The sequence below is a fragment of the Penicillium expansum genome (assembly GCF_000769745.1).
Source record: "Penicillium expansum strain MD-8 chromosome Unknown contig362, whole genome shotgun sequence".
NCBI lineage: Eukaryota > Fungi > Ascomycota > Eurotiomycetes > Eurotiales > Aspergillaceae > Penicillium > Penicillium expansum.
In genome coordinates this window covers 567,750-579,907 of record NW_015971526.1, presented here as the reverse complement: position 1 = coordinate 579,907, position 12,158 = coordinate 567,750, and the positions used below count along the sequence as shown (strand labels likewise).

General features: G+C 50.0%; 6 protein-coding genes across 6 annotated transcripts; 2 read left to right on the top strand and 4 right to left on the bottom strand.

Annotated features, from left to right (window-relative positions):
- Nucleotides 1-447: 447 nt before the first annotated feature.
- On the top strand, nt 448-1,123 carry PEX2_105110 (nuclear transport factor 2 family protein; the record flags this gene model as incomplete). The annotated part of the gene is made up of 5 exons (XM_016747779.1): nt 448-469; nt 559-629; nt 705-776; nt 845-943; nt 1,007-1,123. 5 exons carry the CDS (start codon nt 448-450, stop codon nt 1,121-1,123), a joined length of 381 nt encoding a protein of 126 aa, XP_016593266.1.
- A 488-nt stretch (nt 1,124-1,611) lies between these two features.
- Nucleotides 1,612-3,419, bottom strand: PEX2_105100 (isocitrate lyase 1; the record flags this gene model as incomplete). Its single annotated transcript, XM_016747778.1, has 4 exons — nt 1,612-1,972; nt 2,038-2,933; nt 2,992-3,147; nt 3,216-3,419. The coding sequence occupies 4 exons, from the start codon at nt 3,417-3,419 to the stop codon at nt 1,612-1,614; spliced, it is 1,617 nt and encodes a 538-aa protein (XP_016593265.1).
- A 2,106-nt stretch (nt 3,420-5,525) lies between these two features.
- On the bottom strand, nt 5,526-7,963 carry PEX2_105090 (alpha,alpha-trehalase; the record flags this gene model as incomplete). The annotated part of the gene is made up of 5 exons (XM_016747777.1): nt 5,526-5,655; nt 5,717-7,458; nt 7,507-7,628; nt 7,690-7,762; nt 7,835-7,963. 5 exons carry the CDS (start codon nt 7,961-7,963, stop codon nt 5,526-5,528), a joined length of 2,196 nt encoding a protein of 731 aa, XP_016593264.1.
- A 671-nt stretch (nt 7,964-8,634) lies between these two features.
- Nucleotides 8,635-9,598, bottom strand: PEX2_105080 (short chain dehydrogenase/reductase family; the record flags this gene model as incomplete). The annotated part of the gene is made up of 4 exons (XM_016747776.1): nt 8,635-8,854; nt 8,919-9,222; nt 9,284-9,518; nt 9,569-9,598. The coding sequence occupies 4 exons, from the start codon at nt 9,596-9,598 to the stop codon at nt 8,635-8,637; spliced, it is 789 nt and encodes a 262-aa protein (XP_016593263.1).
- Nucleotides 9,599-9,919: 321 nt separating this feature from the next.
- On the top strand, nt 9,920-10,888 carry PEX2_105070 (deubiquitinase OTU2; the record flags this gene model as incomplete). Its single annotated transcript, XM_016747775.1, has 1 exon — nt 9,920-10,888. The coding sequence occupies one exon, from the start codon at nt 9,920-9,922 to the stop codon at nt 10,886-10,888; it is 969 nt and encodes a 322-aa protein (XP_016593262.1).
- Nucleotides 10,889-11,010: 122 nt separating this feature from the next.
- On the bottom strand, nt 11,011-12,028 carry PEX2_105060 (putative thiol methyltransferase; the record flags this gene model as incomplete). Its single annotated transcript, XM_016747774.1, has 2 exons — nt 11,011-11,370; nt 11,543-12,028. The coding sequence occupies 2 exons, from the start codon at nt 12,026-12,028 to the stop codon at nt 11,011-11,013; spliced, it is 846 nt and encodes a 281-aa protein (XP_016593261.1).
- Between the last annotated feature and the right edge of the window lie 130 nt (nt 12,029-12,158).

The following is a 12,158-nucleotide window of genomic DNA, read 5'->3' as shown; positions in this document are numbered from 1 at the left end:
TGTGAAGCGGCTGGTTGGGGCATCGGCTGAAGAATCCAAAATTGAAACAACATCATGCAGGACATCGACCATCCTTGCCGATCTACATACTCGATTTAGATATTGATCGACCATTAGTAGTCTGATGTACTTCTTTATGGCTGGTGTGTACATAGCTGAAGACTTGCGGTCAGTAGATTTTGCAATAGCTCCATGCATTGCCAGCACATTCCTATTATTACATGCAGATGGGGGAGCAACTTGCGCTCGACTATATAAAGGTGTGTGTTTGGAGTCACAATTCCATTTTAATTATTACAATTCTGCTTTCACTCAACAATCGACCACGTTTAAATCAAACGCTAGCTCTGTACGCTTTACACACTTTCTGCATCCTACTATAACTAGTCGTGGAAGTTCCAAAGCAACTGAGTGAAGCTCGCTAATAAGTCTTGCGTTCAGCAAACAATGGATTATCAAGCAGTCTCCAGTATGTAGCCCTAGCTTCTCTATATCTATCTATCTTCAACTATTCTTGCTGAAATATGGACCTGCGGAATGATTGCTAAATTTATCTAGATGCCTTTGTCCAGCACTACTTTAGAACGTTCGATAACTGGGAGGCAAGGAACAACCTGACCTCGCTCTATGTATGTTCCAGTCCACAAAATACTCTGGAGACGAGGTGATTATACAATCTTTAAAGAGGAACCTGACTTGATTAGCGTCCGGAGTCGATGTTAGCATGGGAGGGCAACCAACAACAAGGCACGCAGAACATCATGTCAGCCTTGACTGTAAGTGTTTCTAATTATGAAAGTGAATGCATAATGAATATCCACGTCTAACTTGTCACTTACTTCAGAAACCCGAGCTGAAGACCATAAAGACTATGATATCGTCTACAGACGCTACCCCGTCTGTTAATTCAGGTGTTCTAGTGGTTGTTACTGGAAGTCTAGCTGTAAGCAGTCTATTCAATCTACTAAGAGTGATTATAGCTAATGCCTAATCTTGGATACAATAGATCGATAATGCGTTTGATAAGCCCTTGAACTTTACGGCAACTTTCTCTCTACAGCCGATACCTGGACAGCCCGGTGGCTTTTTCATCTACAGCCATATCTTCAGACTTATCTTTTGATAAATAGCATCTATCCTGCGAGTGTTACGTGGAATATAATGTCCATCATATTGCAAAACAAAGCTTATAGGACCACCATGTAGAAAATATAATAGTTTGGCAGCGTTGTTGCATCTGTCGTTTCTATAGTCGACATAATCCATTGCTGACTTCAAGATTCTCCATCTGATCTATCACTGGTTCTGATATCCATTTACAGTTTACAACCTTAACATTATAGAGCTTTTCTATAGCTACAAATTCAATCGAATACCTCCGAAAAAGTCACATTCAATCAAGATGTAAATCAAATATGCTGTGATTTCCAAAATGCAAAATAAATCGGCTCACACATCCAACAGGAGAGCAAGACCGACAGGGAATCAAATCAAGACTATTTAGAAACAAAAAGGAAAACGCCACAATGGACAAAGAAACAAGACATCAAGCACATTTATAGAGATAGACAGCCAAGACCATCAGGGTATCAACATGAGCCGCACGAGAAATCAGTTCTTGAACTGATCCTCGGTCACACCCTTACCCATAGCAGCGGTACTGCTCACACCACCAGAAACCATCTTCAGCAGATTATCGACATAGTTAGCACCACTCCACTTCTGGTGGGTGACGACATCAACGCCCTGCTCCATCTCGGGCTCCTGGACAAGCTCGCCGTAGGCGCGCATGCCGTTTTGCGAGTACGCCTTCGCGAACTGGTGCGAGATAAGCGCGGTAGTGTGCAATCCAGCCAGAGTGATGAACTGCCACGAGTAGCCGAGCTGGCCGAGACGCGTGATGTATGTCTCCTGCTCCTCGCGGGGCATGGCCTTCTTCCAGTTGAAGGAGGGGGAGAGGTTGTAGGCGAGTCTAGTGGGGGTTGTTAGTTGGGAGGTTCTATAGTGTACGGGAAAACCTAGTAGAGAAAAACTTACTTTTGCTCGGGCCACACGGCGTGAACGCCGTCGGCGAACTCCTTGGCCTGGTTGTAGTCGGGCAGCTTGCTCTCCATCCAGATGAGATCGGCGAAGGGAGCGTATGCGATGGCACGGTTGACGGCGCACTGGGTGCCGCCCTGGTAGCGGTAGAAGCCCTCGCGGGTACGGGGGGTTTCCCAGTTCCAGAAGATGTCGACACCGGTGAGTTTCTTGGCGATGGCGCGGGATTCGGTGTTGCTCTTGCCCTTGGAGGCGGCGAGGTACTGGTCGATGAGGCTCTTCTTGTTGGCGTTGGAGCCGGCGTTGATAGTGTCGATGACGGCTTCGCTGAAGAGCTTGAGGCCGGCCTGGGCAGTCCATTGGTCCTCAATTGCCTGCAACTGGGCGCCGTTCTGACCGGCCTGTTCAGCGGCCACCATTAAGTCGTTGAGGGGCTGGATGCTTGAGTTTGTGGAGCCGACGATGAAGGCGTGGTCGCGGTGGTCGATGGTCGATGTGATGAGGGTGGCGGCCTCGGAGTCAGTACGGGCGATGGCCAGGAGGTCGGAGCCCATGATATCGGCCTGGGCGCGGATGGCAACCAGACGGTTGATGTGCTCGCTGATGGGGACGAGGACCTTGCCGGCCATGTGGCCGCACTTCTTTGTGCCGGGGGCTTGATCTTCGATGTGGATACCGGCAGCACCACGCTCAACGAACAGCTTGGTCAGCTTCATGACAGCGGTCAGACCGCCGTGTCCAGTGTCGGCATCAGCGATAATGGGACGCAGGTAGTCGACGTTGGCGACATTTCCACGCTGGCCTGCGGGGGTAGTAACGCGCTCCTCGCGCTGTTTACGGTCGTGGAAGAGCTGTGCCATGAACAGCTGGTTCACCTTGCGAGGCACGGTGTCCTGTGGAGTACTTGTAAGTATGCGCCAACTTTTGATATCGCCAGTATATTCAACGTACCATGGGGTAATCGGCAAGATCGGGGGAGGGCTCGTCGGTCGACGAAGCAGTAGACGAACTCTGCCAGCCAGAGACGTAGATAGTATCGAGGAACTTGCACATTTGAGTGATCATGGTAGGCTCAAGACATCCGTAGGTGTAGCTGGCCTGCTTTTTCTGTTTGTGGGGTGTTTAGTTAGTATCTACATAATGGTGGACCCCGATGTTTTCCCAGCTAAACTTACCTCGAAGTTTGACTCGACAATACCCCAGAGCTTCTTTGCTTGCACATTGGACGGGTAATCAATCTTCAGGTTACCACGCTTGGCCACAATCTGCTCAGCTGTGAAAGGCCGCTTGGTGTAGCGCCATCGAGAGTCCTTCCACCAGTTCTGAACGGCCTGGACCTCTGCCGCAAACTGGCGGTCCTCATCTTCGTGTAGACCCATGACTTTTTGGTATAATACAGAAAAAATGTACAAATAGTCAAATAGTATATTCAGGCGTGGGAAGTGTCACGTCTGTTCCAATGCTATTCCAAGTATAGACGGAAGAAAGAAAAGGAAGTCAAGGTAAGAAGGGAAGCGAAGCTATAATAAAAAGAAGAAAGCGATCACAAGCCAGAAAACCCGGGGTACTTATTAAACATTCAAATGCGTCACAGTCGGTAAACGCTCGGCTCACCGGGAATCAGACGAATACATTCCAATTGCCTAGGTACACTCTTTTTCATATCCCAATCTTTCACGGGCAAAGCGCTCCGAAAGGCGGAATGCGGGTACAACTGGGCTCGGAAGAGAGGATCCAGGCTCTGATGATCCTCGGTCTAATGGGAGAGTCCTTTGCCACTGCTGACTGGACCAAATCTTCTTTTAATGTCACGATAATCGGCATCTCACTGGAATAAAGAGAGTATTGTATTCCAGCTGTTCTTTTGTCCTCTTTCTTTCCTTGATTGTTCAAGTTGGTGCGATACTATGGTTAATGTTCGATTGTTGTTCAATAAAACCGGATGACGTCGAAGACACATGCCATTACCGTGACAGTACGAGATACTGCGTAAGGTAATTTTCACGTGCATCAACTACTGCACTCCGAGCATGTTCATCAGTTGGGAATAGTCTTAAGCAGACAAGAGTCTTTCTGTAATACTTAGCTATACGTGTTACAGTCCGGCTAATTAGGAGAAAAACCTCATCATTCGGAGAGAAAACGCTGTCCAGGAACAATGTCTGCCTGAGTCATCCTTGCCGTCTTGTCATGCCCCGGTATTCGACGGGTCTCCACCGGTCCTCAAGATCCTCTATTGTTTCTACCGCAGTAAATGATTTCGGCGGTTTTCGGTGCTTACATTGGTGGTTTACTTTTGCTATCAGTGTTATTGACATAGATGTAGATCCAATTTGTATAGTCTTGAAGCAACAAGTTACACAATTTGCTATTCTCTCGGTAATACTTCAATATATAGTATACTATGCTATCCATATATGCGGACTTATTACCACACCAGCACCTACACCAAACTAGGCCGGAAAACGGAGTACATACTCTCAAATTACATGCACATGTGTCTATCCAATCGCACAAGGTCCACCTTGTTTGTTAAAGGGAAAATGACTCAAAACCGCCCTACGAGTTGGACCTCGGCACAACTGAGCTCTGTCAAACTAACCGCATTCAGCGCCGATAAGACTTGTAGATCAGGAACTATACAATGAAACTAGGGTCTGGAACAAAAATATGAAACAAGGTATCTTTGGATCCTGTGTAAGAGATTTAAAGAGAACATCTCTGGTACCATATTTTCACTTATAGCCCAAAGAATCGCGTGCCTCTTCCACGGATGAACATTAGATATCAGAGAAGCTTGAATATGCTTAACGAGACAACCAACAACACTGTCCACACACCTATACAGAAATTTGAACAAAACGAATACTGAATAACTCCCCAGGAACAAGTGCATACACCCATACCACACTTCCTCAGCCCCAGACCCCACGAAAACTACCTCGGGAAAATAAGGGATCCCCAGCTCCGCACCCGTCTATTATCGATCTGCTGTCTGCAGAGAGCCCTACAATGGCGCCTTCGGGATCTCTGAGGCGCGGTCTTTTTTCGGTCGGGGACGTGTGGCTCTGCCGAGGTATCCATCGGCGTATTCTCGCGTTGGTTCGGGTTGTGGCTCTGGGGTATACTCCAGGCAGGCAAGCTCGTTTGGCGGGGTTTTCATTTACCCCAAGTATATAACAGATCGTGGCTTGCACAAAGCATACATCTTGTTGTACTAGCACACCTAGATATACCGTAGAGCGAGGATATAAATTGACGTCCGTTCTTTTTTCTCATTTTATGGATCTTCTTTTAGCAAAAGGAAAAGACTGAAAGACAAGCCATAACCGAAAACCAACGCTACGCAGTCAACACTGCCCGATGATGCCCTGATCCAATATCTTGCTTACTTCTACCTGGACTTTTTTGCTCTTGGCTTGACTTGGCTCACGCCCTCGCAACCTGTGCAGCAATTTTGACTGTAACAGCGACCAAAAATTCAATCAATATGCATCCTGAGCAACAACCGCCCTATGGTACGTCTCGTACGGGGTGATAGTTCCCAACGAGCGTCGCATGTGGGCATTAAGAATTTCCAGCCCGTAGACATAACTGGCATTGACCCAGCCGAATCTATAATCAAATTAGCATCCAACATATCCACAAAGGGAAAAAGAACAAAAGAAAAACATACCCTTCACGCGGAGCTCCCTTGAAGTCTGTGCCCTGATTGCCATACTCGGCATCGACCCGGTGTGGATCGATAGGACGAGTGACATCATACTTCTCCACGACAACGCCGTTGAAGTCGACAAACGCCTTGGTGATCATGTAAACCCACTTGTACGCCAGCCGCTCCGCCTCCTCCTGGTAACCGTAGCGGATGAAGGCCGTCCAGGCAAGCATCTGCTGCGGCGCCCAGCCATATGGGTAATCCCACTGTCGGTTAGGGCGCTCCAATCCCACCGCACCGCGCGACTCCTCAGTGCCAGAGACCAAGCCGCCGAACGCCTCGAAGCGGGGCAGGGCCTTTTCGACCATCACAGCTGCTTGCGCGGGAGACGCGAGACCAGCCCACATTGCCCAGAAGGTTGTGGCGGTTTCGTATTCTGTGCGCTCCTTCTTAGCTGTGTCGTAGTCGAAGTACATGCCCTTCTCGGCGTTCCAGAGGAGTTGGTCCATGCGCTGCTTGCGCTTGCGCGCACGTCGGTCCCAGACTGCCGAAGACTCGGTTTCAATGTCCTTGGTTTGGGGTGTGCGGAACTCTGCTGGGATGGGAAGCTTGTCGTTGAAGTGCACGCGGATGATTCGTGCGATGTCAACTTCGTATTTGTACAGCAGGGAGTTGAGATCGACTGTGGCGAGGTTTCCACACACGCCCTCCAAGCGGTAGCTAGTGTCGTGGCCCGACTCGCGGACGGCTCGATCGTGCATGAAGTACTCGTCGAGTTTGGGCTCAAGGATAGTCCGAGAGTTGTATGCCTTGACGAACTCATCGAAGCTCATTCCGTGCTTCTTGGCGTATGGGCCGAGAATGTGCACGAAGTGAGAGGGCTCAGTCTCTGGGGGCACGCCCCAACCTTCGGGGCGATACCTCGACAGACCAGTCTCTGGATCAAGGCGAGGCGCGGTAACCCAGACGCTGTTGTACTCCTTGATAGCAGCGAGGACAGCATTGCGCAGGAACTCCTTTGAATCGGGCTCGGTTTTAATTCTTTCGTAGACACGCAGTGCCATATCGGTCAGGAAGGGCGGTTGCGAGCGAGTGAGGTAGTAAGATCGATTTGCGTTGAGGATCTTGCCGTAGTGCTTGATCTCGAAACAAAAATTGACTACCATGCCCTTGGCGAGGTCGACACGGTCGCTGACAAGTAGTCCCAAGGACTCCATGTAGCTATCCCAACCGTACAGCTCATTGAACCGACCGCCTGGCACTACGAACGGCACACCGACCAGATCAGTCTCCCCGGTCGATTCGTTGAGCTTCTTCTCCATAGCTAGTGCGAGGAGGCCGGGCTTGTCGTTGAGTTCCATCACATAATCGGGTGTGATTACAGCCGGTAGCATCTGGACATCAAGACGTAGCTCGGGGTGATCTTTCGCAATCTGCTCGTAGTATTCGAACTGCGTTGGAGCACCCGGCGGGATATAGATCCGAGGTCGCGGATCCGCAGTCCAATCCTTGGGGTCTCGACCTGCCACTTCAATGTTCGATCCATCGATACGTCTTGTGAGGGCCTTCCAAAAGGAGTTCTTGATCAGACGAGATAGCCGCGCTACTGGATTTTCGCTCAGCCGTGCTTCATCAAGGATAATGTGCTTGCGACCGTAGTCTTTGGCAATTGTAAGCTCTTGGAGGAGGTTGGAGAGCATGTATGTGCCCCGCACATCAACTCGCTTATGTCCAGAGGATGCTGCAGTCCCGACCGAGAGCACCTACAACGATTAGCAGTCGTCCTTGGTATTTGACACCATCAAGCATACCTTAGGTCCTAAGTCCTCAATAGTGATCTGCATATTCTGATCCGTATCTTCCTGCTTCAAGAGAGCCGCAAGCGTCTCATCCACCTCAATAAGGAACTTCCGGGGTTGTCCTGATGCCTCATCTGTCCACTGCTGTCAGCTCTTGCACTGACTGCTTATCCAACGTATTTATAACAAACATACCATGACTACCACGTCGAGATGGCAAGGTTCCAAAGAACTGATTGATGTCTTCGCGGCTGTAGTCGCTCAAACCCTGTACCCAGTCAAAGATAAGCTTGATGTACCTTCTACCGCGGGGTACCGGTCAAGCGTTATGGCTGCTTACCACTGAGAATGCACGCCTTCTCGACTTGAACTTGTTGATATTACCCTCCTTGCTATAGTAGACATCTGGATTGGAGAAAGGATCAGTGGAGCTGGAACCAGACCGGGTACGCCCATCTGACGAGCTCATGGTCTGTGTGGCGGATGAAGAAGAGAGGGCACAATTTGAAATTCAAATGTGCGTTACGCAAGGATGCGTCCACACCGACTATTCCCGGTAATCGAGAAACTTAAAGCAGCAAGTACAGGCGCTCCAATGGGCCTGATATATGATGACTTGGGCAATTGTGCTCCAACGGTACTCGTGATCTGATCAAAAAAGTCAGGGGATCCTTGTCTGGCGATTCAGACAGTCTCAGATTCAAGGGATGTATTGAAGCTGTAAACTGGATAGGAGATGATAGTGATAGAGAACTTGATACTAAAAGATGTTGTTAACCTGGCAGAGGTGGAAAGGGAATGACGGCATTCAAATTGATGATGTCGCCGCTCCACTTATGTTGCCGCTCTCGAGCTGATAAGCCTGTAGATAACAACTTTGGAATCGATTCGAAAGGCGAGGCCCTGGAACGAGATGGATAAAAAGCAAATATAAATACTGCAAATCTTTCCTAGAAGCAGTGACTCAAAATCGGGATTGTTGTGGCTTGGACTAATATAGTAACCAGCCATTTATTGGAATGTTAGGAATTCTATTCCGGAGTATACGCTTGAAGTCCCATTTAACAAAGGAACATCAATAATGCTTGTGATAACACAGCTATGTACAGATATCCACAGCAACGCTGTTCATACAGATGCTCACAACTTGGCAGAGACAGCGCTTCCGCCGTCAAGCGTGATAGTCGCGCCGTTCACAAACGCACCAGCACGGCTACTCAAGAACAAGCAAGACCCAGCAACATCCTGCGGGGTTCCAATGCGACCCAGGGGCACACCAGCCCTGATAGTATCACCGAATGACTCCAAGGTAGCGGCCATCATCTTACTTTCGAAAGGACCACATGCCAGGGTATTGGAGCTGCAAACCGAATCAGTCCTCTATACACAAACAAAGAGAAGCAAAGTACAGTAGATATACTTACGTAATGTTTCGTTTGCCCAGGTGGTTGGCGAGCACCCGGCTCAAGTGGTGCAAACCGGCCTTGCTGGAACTGTATGCGAATGTCTCGAGCGAGGGAACACGGAGTCCATCAATGCTGCCAATATTGATAATGCGTGAAGGATCCTCCGGTGTAGCCGCCTTCTCCAGAAGTGGTGTGACGAGCTGTGTCAGATCGAAGACACGGTGGAGGTTGAGGGTGAGGACTCGCGTGAAGGCCTCGGAGGGGTATTCATCGTAGGGGGCGCCCCAGTTCGAGCCGGAGTTGTTGACAAGGACGTGGAGTTCTAGAAGAAAAAGACATGTCGTCAGAAATGATATAATTGACCATTGGATGTGGTTCCTTACTGCCTTCGCGCTTGCCCAGCTCCTCGGCCAGCCTCTTCACGTCCTCGAGCTTATAGAAATTGGCCGGAATGGCGTGGGCTTTGCCCTTGCCCAGGGCATTGAGCTCCTTAGCTGCTTGCTCGCAAGCCTTTGCATCACGGGATGAGATATAGACTGTGGCACCGTTTGTTACATATCCCTCTGAGATCATGCGACCGATGCCTTTGGCTCCACCGGTGACTAGCACCACTTTATCCTGCTGGCGCGTTAGAATGGTCGAAGAGGTAGAGCACGTAGCGATCTAACCTTGACGTTGAAAAGACTTGTGGAATCCATTGTGAAATTGTGATTTAGACCTAATACACCAAGAAGAACAAAGACAAGAGACTACTTTTGTTACATTGTCCCTCGTGGCTCCCCCCGTTACACTCTGAACATACCCGAGGCCGAGAGTACTTGAAACCAGCCGAGGCACGCGGACCCGGAATATATTTATGCCGAGGATTATGCACTAGGCCTCTTTGGGGCTCAACTTAGGGCTGCATCGTCAGGGTTTCGCGGGGTCTCTGGTCGAGGTGTTTTGCCTGTTTTTGTTCGTAGCATATACCCCCATTCCAATAGACTTGTTGATTTTCGTTTTCGTTTCGCTATTACAAAATGGATGACCTTCTGTCAAAACACCGCAAAGAGCAAAAAGATCTCCAAGGGCGGATCACGCAAAAGAAAAAGTCCGCCACGAAGAAAACTCGCAAAGGAGTCAACGATGAATGCGAGCAAATGCAGCGCGATCTGTCCGAGAAACAGCAGGCCGAAATCGCACAATTAAATGGAGATCCGACTGAAGACCTCGAAAACCTCAATCTGGAAGACGATCAACCGGCAGATGACGAAGACTCAAAACAAGACAAACCCACCGAGGAGCCACAAGAAGCAGAACCAACAGCCCAATCCACTCCAGGGCCTTCCTCTGCCTCCAACACAAAAAAACCAAATCGCCAAAAAGCTCGTCTCGCGCGGCGTGCAGCTGAGCAAGCCGCCCAGTCAGCCGCTGCAGCAGAAGAAGCCGCAACGCAAACAAACTACAGAGGCAACGAACAGGAGGTCATGGACGCTGTGTTCAAGAAGCTGGGTCTGAAGGAAATAGAGGTGACTCCGGATGGGCACTGCCTCTACTCAGCAGTCGCCAAACAACTCGACGAGTCCGGACTCGGCTTGCGGCCGGACCCAAGCCGAATCGTCCTTCAGCCCTCGACACAATCACGCATCGACACAGTAGCCTCCCCACAACACGACGGCTACCGAGCTGTTCGGGCTGTGACGGCGGATTTTATTATGGAACATAAAGAGGACTTCGAGGCGTTCATGGAAGAGCCCCTAGAGTCATACACTCGAAAGATCAAATTGACTGCCGAGTGGGGAGGGCAGTTGGAGCTGCAGGCGATTGCCCGAGCATACGGTGTCGAAATCAACGTTGTACAGAAGGATGGGCGGATGGAGAAAATCGAGTGCGGTGACAGCGATAGCTTCGACGAGGAAGAGAAGCGCAAACGCGTTATCTGGCTCGCTTACTACCGCCACACCTACGGACTCGGTGAACACTACAATGCCCTTGTGAAGAAGTCCTAAGTTACTCAGATCAACACAATCTCATTTCTGCCCTGGCCTTTTCAGTAGAGGCCTGACTGTGCAATCGCAGATCTATTTTGTCTTGGGCTTTTTTATAGATGCCTTTCCGCTTCTCGGCAGATCTAGTTACGACGACGCCAGATCGAGACTCGGTCGTGGATCACCCCGTTCTCGCCCTGGCCTACCTCATGCGTGCGCTCTGGCTTCCAGTGCGCTACTCTTTCCAGGCCATCTTTGCTCGGTTCCCGTAGAGGTTCGTGCTTGACGACGCCTTTAGCATCGTATGAGACTTTCTCGCCGGGGTGGCTCAGGTGCGCCACATACGCTTCCGATGGAGAGGCATACGGGGGCCCTGGGGCCTGGGGATCCTTGTGACGGGGGAACTCGAGGCAGATCAAGTTGCCTGTTGGCGAAGGGGCCAGAAGCTGGGTCTGTCGGAGCGCCCATTTGGGTCGCATTGACGGTTCCAATGCACAGAAGAACTGCATGGTGGTCAGCATGAAACAATGAACGTATAAACATGAGATATAGACAAAAACAGATACAACACTCTTGTTATCGAATCACGTGGCTCTGTATTCCCGCATTGTAATGAATCCCACAACGTAGACAGACAATCCAAGCAGCAACACAAGAGACAAAAGGAATTCATACCGTATAATCATAAATAATATCAAATCCATTCAACGGGACACCGATCTCCTTCAACCAAGCATCGTCAAAAAAGTCACCCTGAATCCAAGTAACCTTCCCGGTGCCGATAGTCTGGTCGCGGACACGATACCAACTGGCATTATCATTTTCCTCCTTCTTGCATGCCTCAACCGCAGCCGCGCTATACTCAAGGCCATATGCATCGTACCCAAAGCTTGCCAGCAAGAGGACATCCACACCTCTCCCGCAGCCAGGAACGAGAGCCTTCCGTCTATACGACTGGCCCTGTGCATCGGTAGCGATAGGCGCGCCAATTGTCGGGCGCTGCTTGACGAGCGTGTCTTCCAGGGCGGGATTGGGGAATCCCCGGTCCCAGGGCAGATTGTCGCCCTTGTCCCAAAGGGAAGCCCAGCCCTCGACGTATTTGTCGCCCGTGTATTGGGAGAGGTGGGCCTGCACCTCCTTTGGGTTAATGTTGGTTTGCATTAGGTCGGTTTTGTTGGGTTTGATCTTTGATATAGTGTCTCACGGGGTGATGTTCTTCCTAGGTGGTAAGATGGGGTGCGGTGGAGTTCACCGTCTTTATCCCATGTTGACCTCGGGGACCCATTGCCCA